Below are 27,802 nucleotides of genomic sequence, written 5' to 3' on the forward strand. Positions count from 1 at the left end.
TATGCACTGTATTTTGACTGGTAAAACGAGACAGGTGGTCAACTCTATAGTGAGCTTGTCTTACGGTCTACAGTACTTTTGTGCAGCTCTTAACATCACAGTCTCACATAGCTCAGATGACATTTCCTGGAAATCTATCAAACACCACATTTCAGCCATGGGGTATCTGCTATCATGGGGCATCTGCTATAATGTCTCACATGACATAACTAGCAATCAAGAAAGTATCTTGATTTTCTTAGATGAAGTGAAGCTAATGAAAGCACATGTCCGATTGGCTGCTGTATGTTACAGAACTTTTGTACTATGGGTATCCAATGCTTGGTCTGTATTTATTAGTATCAATGGTGGAATGTCAGCATAGCAGCAGTTACAGAGGTCCCCTTCAACATGTCTCTGTTTGTTAGGGCTGCACACAGTAAAACATTAGCACTTGAAGTGTTTCCAGTTATTTAATTATTCCTGTAATACTGTGCTCCATTATTCAGCTTTGCATCCAACATGACAGCTTGAAGTGTAGGGGAAACATGGGATCCTAGTAACAATAGAATCTGAAACATTAGAGAGGGCTTTGGGAGCAGCAAAGAGGTCAGGCTTGCTGCCATATTCTGCATTAATGTTAATGTTTAGCGTTCTGTCCATGCAGGATGTCAGAGGTCACACGAGGACAGGAGAAACCAATTATAGTCAGCGGGAGGTCAGATGATAAGGCTGCAAGGTATCAAGAGGAAGAACTCACTTGGAAATGTACTTGTCCTTCCCGCAGGGGACTAATGATGCCTCCAGCATCCGCTCCATGTGTTCATCCCTCGGTCTATGGGAGGGAGAGCCTGAAATAAGCAGAATACAACCAAGATCTTTGTTTAATGAAAATATGTTATAGGTTGTATGACGTATAGCTGTAAGGCTCCTAGGGGTAAATTTACTAAGATGAGAGTTTCCAGAAATGGAGATGTTGCCCATAGCAACCAATCAGATTCTACTTACCATTAAATTAGCACATTCTAGAAGATAATAGCTAGAATCTGATAGGTTGCTATGGGCAACATCTCCATTTCTAAAACCTCTCATCTTAGTTAAATTACCCCATAGTGTTTAGTATGTTTGTTAGTACCAGGATAAAATGATGAGATATGGATTAAAACTTTCATTGCAGCAACAAAAACAACCGAAGCAGATTCCGTAAAGCAATAACACATATACAGTAAAACAAATTCATGTTTTCCATATGAGAGTATTCTACCGCTCTACTGGACATGCAATATTCCCAGAACCATTGTATTCTGCGAAACACGGCATTGTACGGCATTTAGGTGTTTTATCGAGGCCACGTGCACTTTAGATGATAGTGTAACAGGAACCAGCAGTGGCGGTTTCAATTCTAGAGTCTTGTGGAGATGTATCAAACCTTTGAGATAGATAAAGGGCCCCATTTACCAAATGAGACACTCGCTAAAGGGGTTATGTCCTCCTTTCAGTATTTAACAAACAGCGGTTAAGTAAGTTACCACTGTTTGTCACTGTATTGCTTATGCCGTCTATAGATGGCGAGAGAGCGATGTGGTCCGACAATGGAGACCCGGGAACAGCTTTTCTGGGTCCCCACCGGGTGAAAGTGTCATGCGCATGGCACAGCAGCCTGTCAGTGGAGGCAGTAGGCTGCAAGCTATAGAGAGGAGGATGCCAGGGGCATACTTGCCGACGTTATAAATCTCCTCCCCGGGAGAAGGCTGGAGAAAAGATTCTGTTGACATCTTCGGGGGGTTGGGTCAGACTATATACGTCTTTAGGCCCCGCCCCACCACAGGAAAAGGGCGCGATTTGCTGTTAATGGGCTGGGCTAAATTACGCATTTTGCATTATTTTAGCCCCGCCCATACTGGTGGACCCACAAATTCCCCGTAAAATCTCCCCATCCTGCCAACTTTACTAGGAAGTGGGCAGGATGCGGGAGATATGCCAACACTTCCAGGGGTGTGGGGGGTTACCCTGAAAAATCGGTAGGCATGAATGTGCCACTGGACCTCGCTGGAGTGGTAAGTAATGTTAAATACCAATGGCATATACATTAGTATCACTGAGATACTAAACAATATATGCCACTGGTATTAAGGTTTGTTGTTAAATGTAAAGTACCAACCAATCAGCTTCCAACTGCTATTGTGCAGGCTGTGTTTGAAAAATGACAATTAGATGCTGATTGGTTGGTACTTTATCTCCCCTTTATCTCTCTCCAATGTTTGATACATCTCCCCCTCTGGGAGAGTAGATAAGTATGCCTTAATGTAAATCTATCACCTACTATTTTTCATTGCAGGCAACAATTTTTATAAGTTAGCTTCATGAAACATATCTTAGTGATGTCTCTGGCACTTATATTGCCCACAAAATGGCTGTCTCCAGTGTTTGTAGATGGCAACTTCACTGGAAGTACCAAAGCTGGTATATGGATTTCTAGGGTAGGTAAATTCACATAACTTTTTTTCCTCTACTTCCTGGAAAACAAGAATAATTACTAATTCCAAGTATATCTTACTGTATAGAATGTGTCTAAACTAACACAGCTGGGCATTTCCTCCACTGTGTATTAACATTATCATTTCTGTCATTTTTTTTTTTTTTTAAATTGTATTTGACTTCCTGTTTGCAGACATGTCGCTATAGATCTGGTCTGTCACCAAGACGTGGGGTAGGAGTCACTTCCTTCCTAAAGTCACAGAATTTCCTCTCTTGCAAACTGATGCAGGTGCAACTAACAAAACACAGAGAAAAACAAGAGCATTTTGCAATACAAGTCAGGAAAGAAGAGTAAAAGGTTTTAATTATTCTATGAACCCACTTTCATTAAGTCCTTGATTACAGGTAGAGCGGGATGTATTGCAGCACCGTGTTCATGCTGCTTACTCTGTATACATTCAATCAACTTTTATATTCATACAGTGTTGTTTGTAGCCTGTAATACTATATGTGATTACATTCTATGCAAAATAGGTGGGCCACTAAATTAGCAATGCAGTTGGATCCACCTGTACTAGTTCTTGGTAGTATATTGATTTGAAGACGCAAATCTTTTTTTTAGAAATGATGTTATGGAAACATGGAAAGTGGCACTCATGTCACCTGTATGCTGAAGATGATCCCACCACATCGCTGACTGGATAATTAACAGCTATGACTGGTGAAAAGTTAATTTAATTGTAAATTAAAACAGCTTTCCTTTATTCCAAGATTACTTTTTTTAATTAACATTTCAATCATCCATTATATTTCGCCCATTCATGGTTTAACAAAAATTGCCGCTATCTGATTCATTATCAGCCATAATTGTAATATTACTAGTTTAAATTACTACCTACTTAATAACAATATTTAATATGTAGATATCAATAAGGTAAGTAATACTAGAGTAAAGTAATAAATTAATCAAATATTATTGGACTGTAATATCCACTCTGGGAATTAAATGCCCGCCTAATATATAAATGATCTTCTTAACAAATTGCGGGTAATACCTTTCATTAATATACTGTATATGTAACCATTGCTGGGGATGTAGTTATCATACCAGTGGACGCCATGGATCCCGACGCTGAAAGTCCGACACGGGACTTAAGATAGGCGTCGAAATACCGGCGCCTATCTTAATCCCGATGCCGGAATACAGAAGGATACCAGCCCGAACGAGGTAAATCCGGGGCGCCCTTAGCTGTTATCCGCGTTTAGGCAGCGTAGCGGGGTTAGAGATAGGTTTTTTTTTGGGGGGGGGAAGGTTAGGGATAAGCACCCCTAGGGGGGAGGGTTAGGGTTAGGCACAAAGGGGGGAGATTTAGGTTTAGGCGCTAACGGGGAGGGTTAGGATGCGGGTTGAGGAGGGTTAGGCTACAAAAAGGGAGGGTTAGGGGGAGAAGGTGGAAGGGTAAGTATACTTACCTGACCCCTGTCAGGATACCAACCATCGGGATGCCGCTGTCAGTATTTAGACAGGAGGCATCCCGACAGCCGGCATTACATAAATCACTGTGGCAGGCTAGAATATGGATATCTACCATTTATCTTTGTTTATGTTATTTCAGACTACTGTTACTGAGTGAAAATTCTACTTAGCGTCATGGCCTACTATGGGGGAGATGTTTCAAGCCTTGGAAAGAGAAAAGGTACCAACCAATCAGCTCCTAACGGTCAGCATACAGGCTGTGTTTGAAAACTGACAGTTAGGGTCCCGATTGGTTGGTACTGTATCACTCACCACTTTAATTCTCTCCAAGGCTTGATACATCTCCCCCTATGTCAACCACAGTCACTTGGCACATGATGCAGAGAGGCTTTGGAATGCCCATCAGAGCTCAGTCTGCATTGACTTATTCCCACCTTCCCAATCGTATCACATGACATGCTGAAAGAATTGTTAGCCAATGTCTGTGTAGTAGGCTGAATGAGCCTGTGCCTGGCAGCCATACCTTTTTTTTTCCTTTCAGAGAGATTATAAAAGGAGATAATAATAGTATAGGGGGCAGCTAAGAAAACATAAACATACTTACTTGAAATTTGATTAACTTGTTTTGAACTTGCTAAAACATTTATTAAATGAAAGTAGGATTGCTGCTTTTCCAATAGCTCTTTCCTATAAGGTAACTAGTTTAGTGGTCCTTTAACCATACTTGCCTACCCTCCCGGAATGGCCCAGATGCTCCTGAAAATCAGATGGTGCTCCCTGCCGCCTGGAAAAGAAAAGTCTCCTGCACTCCCCCTTCAGCTAGTTGCTCACAACCCCCTTCAGCTGCCCACTTACAGAGCGCTAGTCAGCAGTCTGGGGGAGGGGGCAATGATGCAATTCGCGCTGAATCACGTCATCGTAGCCATGCCACCCATTATACAATGCTTGTGATCTCGGCACTGTATAGTGGGGATACGTTCAATCCCAGCAAATGGGATTCTGGCGGTCAGAAACCCGGCGCCGGCATCCCGACCACCAGAATCCTGAAGATAAGTAGCAGGGTTAGGGGGAGGGTTAGGATTAGGCGCTAAAGGGGAGACTAGGTTTAGGCACTGGGAAGGAAGGGTTAGGGTAGGGAGAGGGGGAAGGGGAGGGTTAGGATACCGTCCGAAAGGGGTCAGTCATCCACACCCATCCCTGTATAGTGTAGGGGCAGGGCCATGATGACCAAAAATACCCGCATAGCCCACCCATGCAGCCACCACGCCCCCTCTAGGCCAACCTGGCTGCCTCCACCAGGAGGAGGGGGCAGAACAGTAGCCAAGTATGCCTTTAACACCAACCAAAATTACAGAAACTTTAACCCTAGTGCAGATTAGCAAATTATAAATAAAATGAAGAGCTTGTCTGTGGTCTAAACTGTTCCATCCTTGAAGTGGTTTTCAGACAAATATGGATTATCAGCAATCAGCAGTCACAAAAGAGGATGAGGGTGGAAACAGACATTACTTCCAAATAAAGCACATAAAATAAAACCATCAAAAATGTGAACTAACAAATACTTTACATAATTGAAGACAATTTTAACCATTTCTTGTATTTTACTTTCATTCACAGCAGAAATGTTATGCTCATCTACAGTATAATTAACTTATTTTATACATAATACACCCAACCCATGTTTATATATATATAATAGAAAAAGTTAATGTCACAACCGTATCACAAGAAAAAAACAGCAAAAAAAAAAAGAAAAAACAGATGGCTGCAGTCTATAGTTTCAAATGCATAATAATGTTCCCCGGAAACCAAACAGTATAATAAGCTAAAAAAGAAAAAGAGAAGTTGTCAGGCTTTATGTAACCCATTAATACGGAACAGTTACTGCTGCAGCTTCTGACCTAGTCTGTACCCATAAGATAGCGCCCATGCCATGGATCACTGCTACGCCTTCATCTTCTGTTTAGTGTTTTAGCTTTTTTATGCATTTGTTTTATACCAAGATATTTTACAGTGTTTCTTCTTTTATACCTAAATGTGCTTTAAAGAGAGACAAATTGCAAACAGTTTCTGCCGTTTTGAGAATGTGTTGTCTTAATGTACAATTATTATGCACTTTGTACTGGATATGATTACAAACATTAGAAGTAACTTTGGATTTCCCTGATCTGTACAAAAGTAGCAACCCTGTGGTCTTGTGCCTTTATATGGTGACAGAACGTCTTAGTGACTCCTAATACATTACAGTAGAGCAGGGGTATTCAACTTTCGGCTCTCCAGCTGCTGTGAAACTACACGTCACAGCATGCCCTGCTACAGTTTTAGCATGCCCTAATAGCAAAACTGAGTTAGGGCATGCTGGAATGTGTAGTTCCAGCAGCAGGAGGGCCGTATCTCTATCTATCTAAAATGAAATTCCACCAAATGGGAACCCCAATAGTTTACTAAAATAAACAACACTATCCATGCTAAAAATGAAAAGTAGCATTAATGCAACATTTTGGTCTGAGGACCGACCTTTTTCAAGTACATAAATAAATAAAATAAGTACATATGAGATTGTGTCCATAGGCCTTTAGGTTTTAGGTTTTCATATGTGAATCCCTCTAGATCACAGGTTCCCAGACTCAGGGCCTGATTCAGACCCGCTCGCGAGCGCTCAGCAAGCGGGTCGATGTTCCCCGACTGCGAATGCGCCGCCTCCGGCTTGCGCGAGACCCGTACAGCTCCGTCACAACAGGTCTCGCTACAAGACGGAGCGGCTGTCGATGTTGAGGTTGGTTGACAACTCGCCCCTTTTTGTAGGGGAGGGGGGGTGGCTGCACAAACACAGGCATTCCCTTTGGAACGCCTGGCGTTTGTGGGCTTTGTAGAGCAGGAAGTCCACTCGGGCTTGCGAGTGCTGAGACCCTACAACAGGGTCTCCTCGCAAGCCCGATGGTCACGATAATCGCCACCATCGCCAGGCCGCCCGCAAAAGCTGTGGGTGGTCACCTACAGCTTAGCGAGCGCCTGGAGGCCAAAAAAAAAATCCCCGCCCTGATTCAGAGCGTGCGCTCGCAAATAGCGAGCGCCTCTGAATCAGGCCCACAGTCCTCAAGTCATCCTACCAGTCCAGGTTTTAAGGGTATCCATGCTTGCCACAGGTGACTTAATTAGTACCACAGTCAATTTGATTTAACCACCTGTGCTCAACTATGGATATCTCTAAAACCTGAACTGTTGGGGGGTGCCTTGAGGACCGCGTTTTGGAATCTCTGCTCTAGATTATAATTTGGCACTCTTTTATATAATGTAGCAAAGTCTAAAGCACAGGTTCTCAAACTCGGCCCTCAGGACCCCAAACAGTGCATGTTTTTCAGGCCTCCTCACAGAATCACAAGTGAAATCATTAGATTCACCTGTGGATATTTTAAACTATGTCAGTGAGTAGTAAATACACCTGTGCCCCTGCTGGGTGACCTGGAAAACTTGAACTGTGTGTGGTCCTGAGGACCGAGTTCGAGAACCACTGGTTTAAATGGAGGATGTTCCATGCATCCACAGCCCGTACATTAAAGCATTTTAGCCCAACCTGCCAGAACATCTGCAATCATTCAATATATTAAATGTAAAATTATCTTCATTCTCGTTGCAAAAAATTAACCTGTTTAGTAGATCGGGGGAGATGTACTAAGCTCTGAAAAGTGATAAATTGTAAGTGATAAGCTACCATCCACTCAGCTCCTAACTGTCATGTTACATACAGGCTATGTTTGAAAAATGACAGTTAGGAGCTGATTGGTTGGTACATTATCACTCTCCAATTGATCACTTTTCCTGAGCTTAGTTCATTTGCCCCAACTGTGTTTGTCAGTACACCTGCTCAGAACAAAGCCACATACTATTGTAAAGCACAATGGCATATGCTGGCACTATATAAATAAATGTCAATGATGTTAATAAATACTGTAAACCCTATTCCACACAGTAACAGCGCAATGATATTGGAAGACAGGCAACGTGCCACGCTGTACACTGCCACAACAATAATAAATACATGCAACTCTGAGTAGTTTCATATTCTAAGTGTAAAATATTACTACATGATTTAACGCTCTAGTGGGAGAAAGTAGAAAAACAGCTGTACAGACAGTGTGACTCCTTACATTGCATTTCACACACATGCCTGGCAGAGACACATCAGCCTGGGTGCCACGAAATCAAGTGTAACCCTTCTTACTGTTACAGGGTACAGATTGCAACTTTCCCCCCATGCGCAAGGCCTGGCTGTGCTTGTGACTACGGTCCCTCTGACTAGAGCCACTGAACAAGGCAATGATACGACAGGATTTGGTTAAAACAAACAAACAGACCCAATGATGGAGATTACGATACAATGTGACATAAAAAGGAAGTTAAATGCATGTCCTTAAATAGAAGCAATTGGAATATACTCACTTTGTCCCTCTGCCAAATAGTGACCTGTTATATATCTTCCTAGGGTGCAGTCTCTCCCCTTCAAGATAGGAAAGTCTGTGTATGGATGCAGAAGCAGTGTCTATACTCACACTGTGATAGATGGCTCAATATCCCTTCCCCTTGCCCAATAACAGCTGGTGGTGGTGCCTGGGCCCATCCATGATTGGTTAACTTGGCCCCCAATGGGCGTAAACCCTTTCAGACAATGCTAAGAATGGGAGGGGGTTGCTGCTCGCAGCATCTGTCTGAGAAAGCAATTTTAAAATACTGGTGCACGGCAGGAGGAGATGGGAGGGGGAGGACAGCCTTTGTCACACTTCAGGGGACGTGGGAAAGTTGCTAAGTGATACACAGACCATCCCCTACATGCTGCATGTCCTAGAGGAGGGAAAACTGTTTAGTCAAGACCAAATGATTGCTTTAAAGCATACTAATATACTGTATAATATGTGTGTGTGTGTATATATATATATATATATATATATACTGACCACACAAGTTTGTAGTTATAAAAATAAATCTGCAAAGTTTGATATAAGAATAAAGGCCCTCATTCAGAGCCGTACGCTCTGAGCAGAGCGCACGCTCTGAATGAGGGCCGGGCTCCATTTTCATGGAGCGTCCTCCTGGACGCTCGTATAGCTGTGGGTCACCACCCACAGGCTATACGAGCGTGCTTTGTGATGGCCGCGATGGTCGAGACCATCGCGACCATCGAAATTGCGAGCCGGAGCCTGCGGTTGAGGTTTTCAACCGCAAGCTCCGGAGTGATTTTGGCTCTATCAGAGCCAAAATCACTCCCACTGACATCACTAGTGATGTCAGTGGGCCGGCTTCTGACGGGAGGCGTTCCCGTGGGAACGCCCCCGTCAGGGAGGCACGCCCCCGGCACGCCCACCAAAGGGGGCGTGCTGTCAATCAACATTGACAGCACGCCCCCTTTGATCGGACACAACGAGCGAAGGACTTTCCTTCGCTCGTCGCGTCTGGCGCATGCGCACGACGGAGCTCCCTCCGTCGTGCGCATGCTCAGTGCATAACATCGACCCACTTGCGAGCGGACAGCCGCTCGCGAGTGGGTCTGAATCAGGCCCATAGTTATAGAAAAAAAAGACTTATGTACTGTACAGTGTTTTTTTGTAGTCATACCCAAAAAGCTTAGTAGAACTGTTATCCTTATTCAGATAGTTTTCATTGTACCTACATATACGTCCTCGTTCATCTTTGTCGCTGATGTGGCAAATGCGAGCATGCATTGTGGCATGCGATTTGCCGTAAACGCCACTGTACGCCAGGCCGTGGCAGTATTCGCACCATGCAATCCTATGGATCGCGGGAGCGTACAAGACTCCTGCACCCATTCGCAGGCGCCTGATTCGCAGCATACGTGCTGCGGCAAGTTGCAGCCAGGGCCGGCTCTAGGCTTTGCTGCGCCCAGCGCCGTCCTGTGTGGCCACCCCTTCCCTCCTCCGTTCCCTCCCCCTGAAGCTTCATAAACACTTTAGCGCCCGGAGGGAGGGTGGGCGTTTCCATCGCCCGCCGGACACCATGGCGCTCCGGGCAACGGCCCGGCTTGCCCGGGCCTAGAACCGCTACTGGTTGCAGCAGAGGCAATGATGAAGCAGGATACATCTGTATTCTGCTGCTCAGCTCATCTTCCTACTAGCCCTCCACAGGCTCCCCTTCTCCTTCCCCTTCAGAGCCCAATTCAAGGTTCTTACACTCACTTGCAAAGCCCTTACCCATTCCGCTCCCATTTACATCTCTGACCTCATCTCCCGTCTGCCTTCTTCGCTCAACAAATGTACATTGCCTCTCCTGCCAACTGATCACTTCCTCCCACTCCCGCCTCCACAATTTTTCCCGTGATGCTCCTGCCTCTGGAACTCTCTACCTCTCTACCAATCTTCAAACGGGCTCTCAAGACCCACTACTTCATCAAAGCCTTCAGCTCTCAGCCTAACCTGCTGCTACTTGCTCCTTCCTCCCTGTCTACCCCATCTGTATCACACCTGTTTGTCTGCCCCTCCCCTTTAGAATGTAAGCTCTCATGAGCAGGGTCATCTACTCCTCACTCTGGCGCCTAACACCTGGTTGCTTGCACCCTGTTGCTTATTTGAGTGTTATGATCACTATTGCAGCAATTAATATAATCCTTGACCTTATCCTGGATTGTATTGTACTGTAAGTCACTTGTTGAATTTGCCTATGTACTTTGTAAGGCGCTATGGAACACTTGAGGTGCCATATAAATAAAGGCTAATAATAAGCTCATCCATCAATCTTATATATCCTTGTTTAATATAGACAGCGCTACGGAACCCTTGTGCCTTGTGGTATCTTATAAATAAAAGATAATTTGACATAGATTGATACATAGATATAAGATAGAATTGAGATGGATCTAGACACACACACTTTCTGAAGGAAACCCATGCACACACAGGGAGAATATACAAACGCCACACATAGGTACTGAGAGGCAGTAATAATGACCTCTACACCACCATACTGCCCATATGGAAGGGACAATAAGTGAGATCAGGGGTGTAACTAGAACGTTGTGGGCCCCACAGCAAAAGTTTCCTTTCCCCTCCTTTCCTTTGCCCACCTTTCCTTTCCCCTCCTTTCCCTTCCTTTCCTTTCCCCTCCTTTACCTTCCTTTCCCCTCCTTTCCTTTCCCCTTCTTTCCTTTCCTTTCCCCTCCTTTCCTTTCCTTTCCCCTTCTTTCCTTTCCTTTCCCCTCCTTTCCTTTCCCTTCCTTTCCTTTCCCCTCCTTTCCTTTCCTTTCCCCTCCCCTCCTTTCCCCTCTTTTCCTTTCCTTTCCTTTCCCCTCCTTTCCCTTCCTTTCCCCTCCTTTCCTTTCCTTTCCTTTCCCCTCCTTTCCTTTCCTCTCTTTACCTTTCCTTTCCTTTCCCCTCCTTTCCTTTCCTTTCCCCTCTTTTCCTTTCCTTTCCCCTCCTTACCTTTCCTATCCTTTCCTTCATATAAACTACATCCCTCCTTATTTTGTCTGCTTACACTTCTCTCCAATTATTATTATTATCCTTTATTTATATGGCGCCACAAGTGTTCCGCAGCGCCTTACATAGTACATAGAACTAATAGGTGAACAAGAAGCAAGTAACTTACAGTACATTACAGTGCAGAACAAGGACACAACTTATATACATTGCTGAAATAGTGATTAAAGCACTCACAATAAGCCGCCGGGAGTTGGCAGTCACGTGTTAGGTGCCCTATGGGGTGTAGAGAGTAGAAGAAAATGTAAAGAGAAGCACATGAGAAAAGAGGTCCCTGCTCATGAGAGCTTACATTCTAAGGGGAGGGGCAGACAGACAGGCGTGACACAGAAGGGGAAGATAGGAAGGAAAGAGCATGAGGTGGGTTAGGATGAGTGCTGGAAGGCCTTGATGAAGTAGTGGGTCTTGAGAGCCCGTTTGAAGATTTGTAGAGAGGTGGAGAGTCTGATGGGGAGAGGGAGAGCATTCCAAAGGTAGGGAGCAGCACGGGCAAAATCTCGGATGCGGGAGTGGGAGGAAGTAATCAGTTGGCAAAAGAGGCGGCATGCATTAGTTGAGCGAAGTGGGTGGGTGGGAGTGTGAAGGGAGAGAAGGTCAGAAATGTATGTGGGAGAGGATTTGGTGAGGGCTTTGTAGGCGAATGTAAGAACCTTAAATTGGCATCTGAAGGGGAAGGGGAGCCAGTGTAGGGCTTGAAGGAGAGGGGAAGCAGATGAGCTGAGCAGCAGCATTAAGAACAGCTTGTAGTGGAGAGAGGTGAGAGACTGGGAGGCCAGCTAGGAGAAGGTTACAGTAGTCCAATCTGGATATGACCAGTGAGTGGATGAGGGTTTTAGTGGCATCCTGGGTGAAGAAGGGTCTAATCCTGGAGATATTTTTTAGGTGAAAACGGCAGGACTGCGAGAGGTGCTGAATGTACGGTTTAAAGGAGAGGGAGGAGTCTAGGATAACTCCAAGACAGCGCACTTTGGGGCTAGAGGAGATAGTTGTGCCATCAATAGATAATGAAATTGTGGAAAGTGAAAGTGATGTAGTAACTTTATTCATTTTTTGGGTCTTCCCACCATATAACTTTATTGGTTCCCTCCCCATATAACTATTGATTTATCTGTGGCCTCCCCATTATAGTTCAATTACATACATGTTCTTCTGCTGCTCTCTGCTTCTATCTTCTTTTCTTCTAATTCTTCTTTTTTCTTAATTGTCCCATTCTGGTGGCTGTCCTTTGCAGCTCCTGCTCTGTTATATGAGTGTAAGAGTGCAGCCTATCCTAGGGATGGCCAATGACCATCGATTATTAATCATCATCTATGGTTAACCACAATGACTGATGTTTTTTGCCATCAATAGGTGGAGATCTAATGGTTCTTCGCCATCGATGGCACAGAGCCCCACAATGTATTTTTTTTATTTCTCCCTAGTGCCGAGATACAAAACCTAGTTCTACCCCCCGGTGTGACTCAAGAAGCCCCATCCCCACCCCTGATTGGCTCACTGCCCTGTGAGTAATAGAGCAGGGATGATCATCGGTGGCAAAACCATCAATGGTTCTCTGTCAATGGTTTCATACCATCGCGGTTAACCACCAATGGTACCATCGATGGTCATTCCTTGTCCTCCCTCCCTGGGTCGGTAGTCACTAGAAACTCTTTGAACCTGAAGTCAGACAGGTACCCGGCGGAGTAGGAAGGCAAGTCCACAGGCAGGAAAATTGGAGAATAGAATGGAGTGAGGGCCTGATTCAGAGGCGCACGCTATTTGCGTGAGCTTGCTCTGAATCAGGGTGTCCCTATTTTTTTTATTCCGGCCTCCAGGCCGCTCGCACAGCTGTGGGTGACCTCCCATAGCTTGTGCGAGCGGCATGGCGATGGTCACGATTACCGCGACCATCAGCATTGCGAGGAGACCCTTGCGGTAGGGTCTCAGCACTTGCAATGCCAAATGGACTTCCAGCTCTAATAGAGCCGTTTGTTCAGCCACCCCCTCCTACAAAACGGGGCGAGCTGTCAATCAACATCGACAGCCGCCCCGTTTTGCTGCGAGCTCCGGAGCAAGTAATGGTCTCACTCGCTCCGTGGCTTGTGCACGCGCGTGCGCACTGGGCCACCGTCGACCCGCTTGCAAGCGGGTCTGAATCAGGCCCTGAATCTTATATGAGTTGGCGGACAGCGACTTCAGAGGTGGTCAGTCTCTATTTGCACTGCAGAGCGAGACTAGAAGTGGTCCTTCATAGCAGAGCAGTAGCGGGAAGGCCTGAATGGGGCCAGTGGACTCCAGGTGTGGTCCTTCATAGCACAGCATGAGGTTAGCAGGCTGGATGCAGGGGCAGGCGGGCCCTTTAGGCACTCCGGGCCCCATAGCAACCACACCCAGTTGCAGCCATGACTGCATCTCTTGCTGCAGCCTCGACTGCGTCTTTATGCTAATGCCGTGACCAATGGTCTTCCTACTGAGATGCCCACCAGATGTGGCAGTAATCTGTTAATGTGCATAATAAGACACACCATTGAAGATTGCACCAACCCTATGGAGGCGCAGATTGTCTGTGTGAACATGGCCGTCTGTGTCAGAGCAACTGCATCTACAGACGCAGTTTCTGAGATTATATATATATTTTGTTTTTGACATATTAAAAGTTAAGTTTTATTATCTTCCCCAGATTACTTTACAACCAAACGCTTCTTTTTCTATATCATAATTTACTCTAGGTAGCACCACCATGTTCTGATGTTCAGACGTACAATCTATGTACTTCCTTATTGTAATTTTGACATTTAATATTGACTTTACGAGTCTATTTGATAAGTGCGGTGTTTTCTTTTCCTCCCCCCTTTCCCCTCTATCACGATATATATGTATAAGATAAATAGACACTGTAGTTAGGGCCTGATGAAGAGCTGTACGGTATTGCACAGCCGCAGGGAAGTGGCTGTGCAATACAGTACAACTAATATGCTAATGCAACAGGAGGCATCTAGTGTAAATAGACGCCTCCTGACAGCATTGCAGATCTGAGTGCTGCATCTTAAAATGTAGCATTGGATCATCTTCGAGACCATCAGATACTCCAAGATAATGAGGGCAACACGCCCCCAGGCACTCCAAGAAAATTAGGGCAACACGCCCCCGCTTTCTGGAACAGAGGCAGGCCCCGCCCACTCTCCATCACAAAATGCTGTTGGAGAATTGCAGGAGATATCACAGACCAATGCACTTGCTGATCTTTTAACAATACAGTAGTACACAAACCATCGGGTTTGCGTACTACCCTGAATCAGGGCCTGTTCCAAGATGGCCACCAAGATTACTACTGAGCATGTGCAGGGTGTGAGAGTGACATGGTGAGAGACCAAAGTCTACTGCTTAGTTCGTGTGAGACCCCAGTGTATACCTGTATAACACTGTTCCAGATCCCTGCACCAATAGCCATTTGCAGTACACACTCACAGGCTGGAAAGCTGTATAGAACCTCTCTCCATCACCAGTGTATATGTAACAGCGATAACTTCTGTACTTGGGCAGAGTCATCTGCTGGTGAGTGCCTATATAACTCTGCAATATGTACACCTGCACACACATCATTTCCAACAGGTTATGGGCCCAGGCACACAGGTGTAAAGTACTCAGACATTCAAGCTATTAGAGAGGGATGCGGTTACTTTACCGCCGCCCAGAATGCCGGCCGTCGGAATACCGATGGCTATCTTTAGCCCCACGCTGAAATCCCGATGGCCGACATCCCGTACGAAGTAAGCCGAGGATAGTTAGATTGGAGCCGCGGGTGGAGGGACAGCTTTAGGCACCCTTCGAGGAACTTAGGGTTAGGGGGGTTAGGGTTAGGCACCCTTACCGGAAGGGTTTGGTTTAGCACCCCTGGGGGGGACTTAGTGTTAGGCACCACACCTGGAGTTTTAGGGTTAGGCACCACTAAGGGAGGGCTAGGGTTAGGGAGGGTTAGCATACTTACGAGCCACTGTCGGGATGTCCTCCCTTCGGGCTTCCGGCAATGGTATGAGAACCTATGGCTATTCAGTCTTCTGGATTTCATACCGATTCTATTAGAGATGCCCAGCGCAGCATACAAATGCCATCTTAGTCACATGTGTAGTGCAGACTGCATAAAAACATGGAGTGAAGACAGCACAGAGTGTTTCCAGCGCATGTAGCAGCAGTACAGCTGATTAAAGTACAGAAGTTGCAGTCATGTTTGTAAGAAGCATAAATACAGGAGCAACATCCATAATGGGGTTTATCAAGCTAAAAGGTACAAAAATTATACAACTTAGAAGTTTGCTATGGAAATGCAATTAAAGCATGAAAGGTTGTCGAAGGTCACTGGAGAACCAGATGCAGATTCAAGGGACCAGAGAAGACAGATTCTGGAACAGGGACCAGAGATGAAAGATTCTCCTTCTGGACAAATAAGAGCCAGTGGAGGTGTAAAACAGTTTTAATGTATCTCTGGGATGTATATTTATGCAATAGGTAGGGATGTATTGTTTTTTTGTAGGTTGGTTGGTGTATGTTTTAATTCTGTATGTGGTGGGGGGTGTATTTATGTTGTGTGTGAGGGGTGTATTCATATTATCTGTGTTATATGGCAGTCATTGCATTTCTCTCTGCATTATATGGGGGGCAGTTCAACAATCTTTGCATTATATGGCAGTCACTGCAAAGCTCTCTATTATATGGCCGGCAATGCAACACTCCCTGCATTATATGGTGGTCACAATAACGTTCTCTGTATTATAAGGTGGTCACTGCAACACTCTCTGGGGGCGATTCAGACCCTGACGCAAAGCCGCGAACGATCGCATCCAAAAGGGTCCGAGTATGCAAATTCTACAATCGCACTGTCTGGCGTAAGGACGCCCTCTATGTCTTAGAAAGTGACGGTAGAGTGAGCGCATGCCAGTATAAAGACGCCCACTTTTCACACTTAGCACACGTCATTCCATCAAGTGTATGAATAATCAGAACCATTGGAGCTGCACGCAGCGCTTGAGGTAGGTAGACCCTGCTCCACCGCAAGCACTGTGTTCACTGCAGGCTGAAATACAACCAAGTGACGTGTACAATGATGCTAATTATGCACACCCATAAAACTCAGTTTTGACACCCAGACACGACTGCGTTCGCAGCACCACTCCCATATTCACAAGCACCTTCCCGTCACCATCCACAAATGGCACTGTCACTGAAAGTCTTTGTGCTTCGAGCGCACGATTCCTGATCGCAGTGACTGGTTCGCGCACTGCAATGCATACACATGCACAGACGGGCGACAGTCGGCCATAGCGTGCGTCCAGGTCTGAATCAGGCCCTCTGTATTATATGGCCGACACTGCAACATTATATGTATTATGTGGCGAGCACTGCAATGCTCCTTGCATTATATGATGGTCATTGTATCTATGCATTATATGGCAGGCAATGCGATGGGCTCTGCATTATATCGCAGTCACTATGATGCTCTTTGTATATGACGGGCACTGCAACACACTGTATTATAAGGCAGGCACTGCAATGTTCTCTGCATTATATGGCAGTCAATGCAATACTCTGTTTATATGGTGGGCACTGCGACATTCTTTGTATTATATGGAGAGCTCTGCTGCACTTCCTACAATATATTCAGCTTCACCGGCACCGCTGTTCTCTGCTTAGCAAAGCAGAGCTGCGGCGGTACGTGTTGCCAACCGCCTGCGGTGGAACAGAGGGACAGAGACCGACAAATGGTACTGTCCTGCTGAAATTGAGATGGCTGGGAGGACTGCGTCTCTATGGGGTGGCGCCCATTTGACCGCACTGGTCGAACACCCCTAGAGCACAGCCCTGATTGTATTGCTCTATGCATTATATGGCAGGCAGTGCAGTGCTCTCTGTAATATATGGAGGGCACTGGGAAGTTTTCTGTATTATATGGCAGGCACTGCAATGCTCTCTATATTATATGATGGGCACTACAACGCTCCCTGGATTATATGGTGGGCACTGCAATGCTCCCTGGATTATATGGCAGGCACGGCAACATTCTTTGTATTATATTGCGAGCACTGCTACACTTTCTACATTATATGACAGTCGTTGTATTGCTCTATGTATTATATGGCGGGGAGTGTGATGCTCTCTGTATTATATAGTGGGTACTGACACTCCATTAATTATATGGCATTCACTGTGAAGCTATCTGTATTATATGGTGGACACTGCAACATTCTCTGTGTCATATGGTGAGCACTACATCGCACCCTGTATTATATGGTGCAACTGCAATGCTCTCTGGATTATATGGTGGGCACTGCGACACTCTATTATAGGACTGGCACTGCAACTCTCTGGATTATAGGGTGGGCACTGCAATGCTCTCTGTATTATATGGCGAGCACTGCTATGCTTTCTACATTGTATGATGGTCATTGTATTGCTCTATGCATTATATGGCGGGTAGTGTGATGCTCTCTGTATTATATAGTGGGTACTGTGACACTCCATGAATTATATGGCAGTCACTGTGAAGCTATCTGTATTACATGGTGAGCACTACGTTGCTCCCTGTATTATATGGCAGTCACTGCGATGCACTCTGTATTATATGGTGGAACTGCAATGCTCTCTGTATTATAGGGCAGGCACTGCAACACTCCCTGGATTATAGGGTGGGCACTGCAATGTTCTCTGTAGTAAATGGCGGGCACTGCAACACTTTCTGTATTATATGGCAAGCACTGCAATGCTCCCTGAATTATATAATGGTCATTGTATTGCTCTATGCATTATATGGTTGGCACTGCAACACTCTCTGGATTATATGGTGGCCACTGTGACAATCTCTGTATTATACTATATATCGTGGGCACTGTCATACTCTCAACATTATATGGTGGGCACTGCAACATTCTCTGTATTATAAGGCAGGCACTGCAGCACTCCCTGGATTATATGGCGGTCAATGGGAAGCTCTCTGTATTATATGGTGAGCACTGCGGCACACTCTGGATTATAAGGCGGTCAATGGGACGCTCTATTATTTGGTGGGCACTGTAATGCTCTCTATATTATATGGTGATCACTGAAACACTCTCTGTATTGGGGTGGGCACTGTAATGCTCTCTATATTATATGGCAGGCACTGTAACACTCTGTATTATTTGGTGGGCACTGTAATGTATTACAGTGCCTCTGTATTATTTGGTGTGCACTGTAATGCTCTCTATATTATATGGTGGGCACTGCAACACTTCCTAGATGATATGGCAGTTATTGGGAAGCTCTCTGTATTATATGGCATGCATGGCAATGTTCTCTGTATTATAAAGTGGGCACTGCATCACTCCCTGGATTATATGGTGGGCACTGTGACACTCTATGGATTATATGGTGGCCACTGTGACAATCTCTGTATTATACTGTATATGGTGGGCACTGTGATGCTATCTGCATTATATGGCGGGCACTGAAACATTCTTTGTATAAGACAGGCACTGCAATATTCCCTGCATTATATGGCAGTCACTGTGATACTCTGTATCATATGGTGGGCACTGCAACACTCCTTAGATTATATGGCGACCACTGTGACAATCTCTGTATTATACTGTATATGGTGAGTACTGCAATGCTCCCTGGATTATATGGCTGTCATTGCAATGCCCTCTGTTATACTTGGCAGGTACTCCAACAGTCTGTTTTATAAGGCAGGCACTGTGACATTCCCTGCATTATAGGCAGTTACTGAGATGCTCTCTGTATTATTTAGTGAGCACTGCAACACTCCCTGGATAATATGGTGGCCACTTTGACCATCTCTGTATTATATATATAGTGGGCACTGCAATGCTCTGTATTATTTGGTGGACGCGGCAACAGCGCCATCTCTCCACGTCTGCCGCTGCCTGCCAGTGTGCCAGCTGTATTTAGCTGGCGGCCCGGCCCAAATCCAGTCCTGCTGGCACATAGGGGGAGGTGGGAGGCTGCTGGAGGGACACGAGGAGGTGAGTTGCTGGGGGGGGCATAATGTGTGGCATAATGTGTAAGATGCACTACTATTGTGTGGCATAATGTGTATAAGGACTACTACTGTGTGGCATAACCTGAATGGGCTCTGTGTGGAGGCAATTTTTTTTTCTTTTTTACCTCGGATGGGGGCGTTAGGGGGCTTTTAAGATCTTGCTATGTGACGGCCAAAGTTCAAGTTACGCCCTTGCATACAAACACAGAGGGCTGACTAATATATATGGCCACTTTAAAAAGGACTAGGGGCACATATCCACTACATGAATCGCCGGCAGTGGTGTGCTTTAACGACACTGACACTGTGAGCACACACTAAACGATATATCGTTCAGTGCCGGCACCCTCCCTCATCCACGAAACTGCACAATCTGACGATATAGTCAGGTTAGACAGCAGGTTAGGGCGATGAGCAACGTCAACGACCAGTGGCAGCGCGCATCGCTGGTAGTTGACGGCATATCCACTGTACGATGTAATGAACGATATCGTTCATTATATCATCTAGTGGATACGCAACATTACTCTGGATTTAATATGAACTTGCATGAGTCAAAGTTTGACACTTGCTCAGAATGAGGTTATACTTTTGTAGCTTTCACACAGGTTTTTGGCAGACTGCCAATTTTCACTTGAGCCAGCCCAGGAACCTGTGTAATTTAAGAGTGTCCCCATATTGTGTGAGTGTGTGGCCCTGACAAAGTTCAAACCTAGGCAAAAACCTAATCCTGGTCAAACAACACCACCCTGCCAAATTTGGTGGAGCTAGGCCCAAAACTCTGGCTGCACATAAAGGACAAACTTTTAATGCTTATTATATAGATATGTTTTGCTTAACTACATGTTATTCTAGTTCCCCCTACTTCATTTCTTGCCTATCTGCATTTAGATAAACGTACTTGCAGAATGTACCTTTGGTGAAGGGTGTTAGCATTGAGAAGGCAGAGATTATGCCTGAGCCTCTCTGCCATAGATCTAACCGATCGGTGGAAAAGCACTAATAACTTCAGACATGATGTTGGGTATTTGATTCAACTTTGGAAATACTGTAGTACAGTATATCTAACCAATAGCAAGGGATAAGATAGTACGTACAATCATTTTATATATTTAACCCCAACTCTGATCAGCATTTAAAACACAAAACAAGTCTGAAAGTTAGATAATATGAGATATGGTAAGAACTTACCCTTGTTAGCTCTATTTCTACGAAGGCCATAGGGTTCCACAGGATACCTTGGGGTATAGGTGTGACGTCAGTCGCAGGGCACCAAAGAGTTAAGCTTTCAGCCTCCCAGGATGCACTAGGTCCCCCTCCTATACCCCGCCCCCGGGCCAAGGCACCTCAGTTAGTTACCAAGCCATAGGCCGGAGGAGGAGAAGGAAGAGAGAAAACAAAGATCTGGACACATACAAGAATCACATTCTCACCAGAGGGAGACGGAAAACCGGTGACCAGAGCAAAGCCCATCTGCAGCACAGGTGCGACAGGGCGGGAGTCCTGTGGAACCCTATGGACTTCGTAGAAATAGAGATAACAAGGGTAAGTTCTTACCATATCTCATATTTTCTACTTCAGGGTCCATAGGGTATCCACAGGATACCTTGGGGATGTCCCAAAGCAGTATTCTTTAAGGGTGGGGACGCTCCTGTGCAGAAAGGAGAATCCGCCGCCCGAAGGAAGCATCCTGAGAGGCGAAGGTGTCAAACCTGTAATACCTCACGAAGGTATGGACAGAAGACCACGTAGCAGCCTTGCAGATCTGAACTGCCGAGGCACCACGTCGAGCTGCCCACGAAGGACCCACAGACCTAGTGGAATGAGCCTTCAGAGAAGGGGGGACCGGTAGGCCTTCATGAAGATAAGCTTCAGAAATAGCCATACGGATCCAGGCTGCCAAAGTTTGCTTTGAAGCAGGCCAACCCTTTTTATGGAAGCCATAGAGGACAAACAAACCGTCCGACTTCCTAAACGAAGAAGTGCGGTCAACATAAGTCCTTAAGGCCCGCACAACATCCAAAGAGGCCTCACCCACGGAAAGACCCAGTGAGTTAAAGGCCGGAACAACTATTTCCTCGTTAACATGAAACTGGGAAACAACTTTGGGAAGAAACTCGGGCCGAGTGCGGAGCACTGCCCTGTTCCCATGAAGAACCAAGAAAGGGGGTCTACAAGAAAGAGCCCCTAACTCAGAAACACGTCTGGCCGAAGCAATGGCCAGAAGGAAAACAGTCTTAGCTGTTAGCCATTTAATATCCACTGAGCCCAGTGGTTCAAACGGCGGTCCTTGGAGAGCCCTCAGGACCACAGCCAAATCCCAAGGCGCCACAGGTGGAACAAAGGGCGGCTGAATACGGAGAACACCTTGCATAAAGGTGCGCACATCCGGGATTGTAGCAATCCTACGGTGAAACCAGACAGATCGGGCCGAAACCTGTACCTTCAAAGAAGCAAGGCGAAGCCCATGATCTAGTCCCGCTTGCAGGAAGGCGAGAATCCGAGACAGACGAAACTCCCGCGGTGCATAACCTCTCGGTCGACACCACTGGAAGAACGTATGCCACACGCGATGGTATATCCTCGCGGAAGACGGTTTCCGAGCTCATAACATGGTACGCACCACAGAGCTGGAAAACCCCCGGGACCTCAGCATGGCCGTCTCAACAGCCACGCCGTCAAAGACAGCCGAGTCAGGTCCGGGTGAAGACAAGGACCCTGAGACAGAAGGTCCGGTCGTAGCGGCAACCGCAGAGGACTGTCCACGGACAGACCCTGAAGGTCTGAGAACCAGTGCCGTCTGGGCCACGCGGGAGCTATCAACAGGAGCGTCCCTCCTTCCTGTTTGAATTTCCGGATTACCCGTGGAAGAAGGGAGACCGGAGGGAACAGGTATGCTAACCGGAACATCCACCGGACGGACAGAGCATCCACCAGAGACGCCCCTTCGTCTCTTGTGCGAGACCCGTACACCGGCAACTTGTTGTTGTGCCGGGACGCCATGAGGTCGATTTCTGGAAGACCCCACCTGTCCACCAGTAGTTGAAAAACGTCCGGATGCAGGGACCATTCCCCTGGATGAACGTCCTGGCGACTTAGAAAGTCCGCCTCCCAATTTAGCACTCCCGGGATGAAGACCGCTGATATGGCCGGAAGATTGCGCTCCGCCCAAACCAGGATCCGAGAGACCTCTACGAGAGCCGCCCGACTGCGAGTTCCTCCTTGCCTGTTTATGTAGGCCACGGTGGTAGCGTTGTCCGACTGGACCTGCACCGGGTGACCCTGGAGAAACCGCTGTGCCTGCAGGAGAGCATTGAAGACCGCACGGAGTTCCAAGATATTTATTGGAAGCTCCGCTTCTGTCGGCGTCCACCTGCCCTGGAACAAGTGTGGACCCGAAACTGCTCCCCAGCCCCGAAGACTGGCGTCCGTTGTAAACAGGACCCAATTTGGAACCCAGAACGGACGTCCCTTGTTGAGGTGGGTCGTCTTTAACCACCACGCAAGGGACAGGCGAACCTCCGGGGTGAGCACAATCGTCTGGAACTTCAGAGACTGAGGCAGCCCGTTCCACTTGGACAGGATCAGGTGCTGCAGAGGTCTGGAGTGAAACTGGGCGTATTCCACCATGTCGAACACCGACACCATGGAGCCCAGTAACCTCATCGCCGAGTGTAAGGACACCCGGCGGCTGTGCAGACAACTGCGCACCCTTGACTGTAAAGCAGAGATCTTGTCCTCCGTCACGAAGATCCTTTGCTGTCCCGAGTCCAATAAGGCTCCAAGATGCAGAATCCTCCGAGACGGGATTAGAGTGGACTTCTGCCAGTTGATTAGCCAGCCGTGCCGTTGCAGCAGTGCAATGGTCAGGTCCAAGTGGTGTAACAGGAGCTCTGGAGATCCTGCCACCAATAACAGGTCGTGGAAGTACGGCAACATGCGGACTCCTTGCAGCCGCAGAGAAGCCGCCATGACCGCCATCACCTTGGTGAAAACACGTGGTGCTGTCGCCAGGCCAAAAGGTAACGCCCGAAACTGGAAGTGGTCGCTGCGGATTGCAAACCGAAGGAACTCTTGATGGCGCAAAAGAATAGGGACATGCAGGTAAGCGTCCTGTATGTCCAATGACACCATGTAGTCCCCAGGTTCCAGCGCCAGAATGATGGACCGTAGGGTCTCCATCCGAAACTTCGGGACCCGCAAAGACTTGTTGAGTGCTTTGAGGTTGAGAATCGGACGATATGACCCATTGGGTTTCTGTACCAAAAATAGATTTGAATAGAAACCCTGGCCCCTCTGGGAGAATGGAACAGGCACTATAACTCCAGCCTGGAGCATAGTGTGCAATACCTTCCACAGCTCCGTAGCCTTGTTCCGGTCTGATGGTAGACCCGTGGTGAAGAATCGAGCCGGGGGTCTGTGCCGGAAGGAGAGGGCGTACCCGTGGGAGACCACCTCCAGAACCCAAGTGTCTGTCGTAGTGAACGACCAACACCGGGAGAACTGCAGCAGGCGGCCTCCCACCCTGGGATCCCCCAAAGGGAGACCCGGACCGTCAGGCCGCAGGCTTGTCATCTGGCTTGGGGGCCGGACGTCTGGTACTCCATGCCTGTTTCTGGGGCTTGACCGATTTCTTAGGGCCAGCCTGTCGAGGAAACGACTGTGGTTTGGGCCTGCCCTGGGCCCTAGATGACCGAAAGGACGATGGTCCAGAACCAGGAGCAGCGGCCGACGGGAGACAAGCAGATTTGGCTGCCGCCAGCGTGGCCACAATCTTATCCAGATCCGGACCGAAGAGAACTTCTCCGGTAAACGGCAACGCTTCCAGACCTTTCTTGGAATCTGCGGCCGCCTTCCAGGATCGCAGCCACAAGGTGCGACGAGCAGCTACCGCTGCTGAAGAAATTCTAGACACCAGAGTACTAATGTCTAGAGCCGCCTCGTTGATTTAGGTGGCCGAATCACGGAGATTGCCAATCAACTCCGCCTGTTCGGCCGGACAGTCGGATTCAAAAGAAGCCTCTAATGAATCCGCCCAGCGCTCCATCGCTCTGGCAACCCAGCAAATGGCCATAGCCGGCCGTGCTGCCCCCCCTGCAAGGGAATAAGCGGACTTCAGGCAGATTTCTACCTTGCGGTCCGTAGCATCCTTAAGGGAGGACATGGATGGCATCGGCAATGTGGCACTACGGACAAGACGGGTCACATGAGAATCCACCTGTGGAGGGGATTCCCACTTAGCAAAATAATTATCCGCGAACGGATAAGCCACCGCCAGACGTCTCTGCGGCTGGTATCTTTTGCCAGGTTGTTTCCACGCCTCCTCTAAATGGTCCACCAACTGACCCGAAAGAGGAAAGACTGTGGCATCGCCCTTCACATCTTTGAAAAAGGCATACTTAGATTTAGCCGCTGGGGGAACTTCGTCCTCAATCACCAAGGCTGTGCGGACCGCCCGAATAAGTCCAGGAATATATACTTTGGACTTAGCATCAGCGTCCTTAGTATGGAGAGGTTCCTGATCGTAAGGATCCAGAATCTCCCCATCATCAGACGTCCCTTCGTCATCCTCATAAGGAGCGGACAGAGACGCCACAGGCCTTTTATGAGGCCGCATCACAGACTCCCCTTTAAACACATCCGACAAGTGCTGTACAGAACTCGTCAGGGAGTTAACCCACGCTGGCTCATGAGAACCCTGGAGCGGGGAAATAGGGAGACTGTGGGGTACCACCAATTGTCGTGGGAACCCCTGCATGGGTGACGACACCACAGACTGCTGGGACAAACCCATCGGAGTAAACGCGGGCTGCGGAGCTAACTGGCCCACTAAAGCTGTTAACGCCTGAGCGAAACAAGCCCAGGGCGGCTCCTGTACCGGTGCTGTAACCGTAATAGGCCGCGCCATGGACAAACACTGCCGGCAAAGGCCCTCCGCGCTGCCCTCCCCCTCCGCTAACGGTACTTTACACGTGGTACACTGTAGCCGGAGGGGAAAATCACTTTCAGACATGATGGCACCACGTATGTGACCTCTCTCACCAATTAAGTATTAAATAGGCGAGAGACCACCCTGCAGCACCGCACTGCAAGGGCTTTAGCAGAAAGAACAGGGACAGTAATAAAGCTGACAGTTTAGAGAAGAAAAGTTACAGGCAGCGCTAGCACAGTCACATACAATGCAGAGAAATAACAATTCCTGCACTAACAGCGCTGATCACTCAACTACACAGACACAGGGCCTGGTAGGACACAGCGCTGCATACACAGACCTGAGCCACAGCGGAGGAGAGGTATGCGGGGGGACCCAGACCACGATGCTTCCTTCCAGACTTCCAGCAGCGTTCACCATGCGTTGCAGAGAAGATGGCCGCCGAGGAGCAGAGAGAAGCTGGCCTGGGGGAGGAGCGCTGACACAGGACCAGTCAGCACAGTGCAGAGAGGGCTGTGTGCAGCGGGGGAGGCGCCGGCTGTGAGACAGGGAAGGCGCGCTCCCCTGGCATGCATTTAACCCCTGGGACGCCGCAGCGCTACCGCTCTGCTGTGGTCCGCTGTCCCAGGGGGTAGTGGAAAGCGCAGGTTCAGTACCTGGCTCCACGCTGCAGCCAGTCCCCAGGGAGCCCCCTGCCTGGAGACTTAGGACCATGTGACCAGCGGGGACCCACTGCGGGACCCCGCTGCTTACCTTTGTCCCCCTTGGATCCGGCCATGGTCCGGAACATCTGGGGTCACCGCTAGCTGTGATCCCAGATGCTCACCAGCATCCCCGGATCGGTACCGGCGTTCTGGTACCGGCGGGGGTGTAGGGAAGACAGCATGGACGTCAGGACTGACAGTCCATGCTGTACATCCAGATGTGCAGCCACAGCTGCACTGAAGAAAGCTTCAGGGGCTCTTCTAGCCCCCACTCCGACAGGTGCACCCGACGCCGGCCGGGCACCAAACTAAACTGAGGTGCCTTGGCCCAGGGGCGGGGTATAGGAGGGGGACCTAGTGCATCCTGGGAGGCTGAAAGCTTAACTCTTTGGTGCCCTGCGACTGACGTCACACCTATACCCCAAGGTATCCTGTGGATACCCTATGGACCCTGAAGTAGAAATATCTTAGAATTTTTATTATTCAGTCAAATAGTCTCTGCATATGAAGGAGCTGCCACTCAGCTATACCATATCTGGCCACAAGTTTAAGCTGGTCGACTGGCTGTCGCACCCAACGTTTGGCCGCTTCAGCTAAGTATACACACTTACCAATTGCTCAACATGTCGTCCTGATTTCCCAGCTGGCTTTTGAATTTGCCCGCCAAGCTGTGAGGTCAGTCTCTGCTGCAAGTGTACACTGGACCAGACAAGTGTCACCGGACCACCCGCCCGCCCAGCCAGATGCGCCAATATATCTACAGATATATCGCCCATCGACTGTGCTGCACAGCCAATGTGATGTCTGTCAACAACGTCGTTCTCAGACATATCAAGTGTACACACCCGCCGATATAGATGGCCCAGTGTGTACCCAGCATTAATGTGCTTAATCCGGGCCTGAGTAAACAATTTTACAGTTGTATATAGCTAAAACATTATTGCAACAAAGTACTTGTAGAACAGTTGCCAAGGGAGGACATGAGAGTTATCACACAATTAACTTAACTGTTACATGTCAACCAGGTTGGGTATAAATAGCCTGCGGCTGAATTGCCACCGGTTCAAATCTCGACGCTGGAAGCCTGAAGGAGCAGAGTCCCGACAGGGGCGGTGAGTACCCTAACCCTCCCCTAACCTAAACCTTCCCTGGTGGTGCCTAATCGTAATCTCCCCATGGTGGTCCCTATACATAAACCCCTATCCCCAGGCTAAGTGTATTACTTATCTGTATACCTACCTTCGGGATGGCGGGGGTCGGGATGCCAACGTTGGTATCCTGTCTTCGGGATAGTGGCGTCGGCATTATGCTGGGCGTTGCGATTCCAGCGTCAGTACATCACCGCCCAGGATCCCGTCCGCCAGCATATTAAACATATCCAATGTCAACCATACATAATCACATAAGCAGGTACAAATAAACAAGACATACAGTATCCTTATTTATTACACCAGAAGGCAAAAGGTAAGTTAATTATACATTTTAAATCATCTTATTAATTGAATTTCACAAAGCGTCTGAACTTAGGTTTTTAAAGTGTTTCTTTTTTCTCCTCATGGAGCATAATCAACGCATCCTGTAGAGTCAAGGATTTTCAATAAAGGAATTGTTCTTAAACTTCTACTAATCTTTATACATGCCAGAGCAGGGATAGGCAACCTTCAACCCTCTGGCTAATGCCATATTTCCCATAAGTCTTAGGTTTGACATGTACTGCTGCAACAGCTGCAATAACAG

General features: G+C 47.5%; 1 protein-coding gene across 1 annotated transcript in view; it reads right to left on the reverse strand.

Annotated features, from left to right (window-relative positions):
* Positions 1–8,491, reverse strand: part of RASSF2 (Ras association domain family member 2) — a 47,972-nt gene extending 39,481 nt beyond the window's left edge. The window contains exons 1-2 of the mRNA XM_088470867.1: positions 8,375–8,491; positions 740–830 (exon numbers count right to left, since the gene is read on the reverse strand). Of these exons, the coding sequence (XP_088326993.1) occupies positions 740–798 (59 nt within the window). The 5' untranslated portion in view covers positions 799–830; positions 8,375–8,491. The remainder of the gene's footprint in view (positions 1–739; positions 831–8,374) is intronic.
* Positions 8,492–27,802: the final 19,311 nt, after the last annotated feature.

The sequence above is a fragment of the Taudactylus pleione genome, unplaced genomic scaffold (genome assembly GCF_031769625.1).
Source record: "Taudactylus pleione unplaced genomic scaffold, aTauple2 ptg000105l, whole genome shotgun sequence".
Lineage (NCBI taxonomy): Eukaryota > Metazoa > Chordata > Amphibia > Anura > Myobatrachidae > Taudactylus > Taudactylus pleione.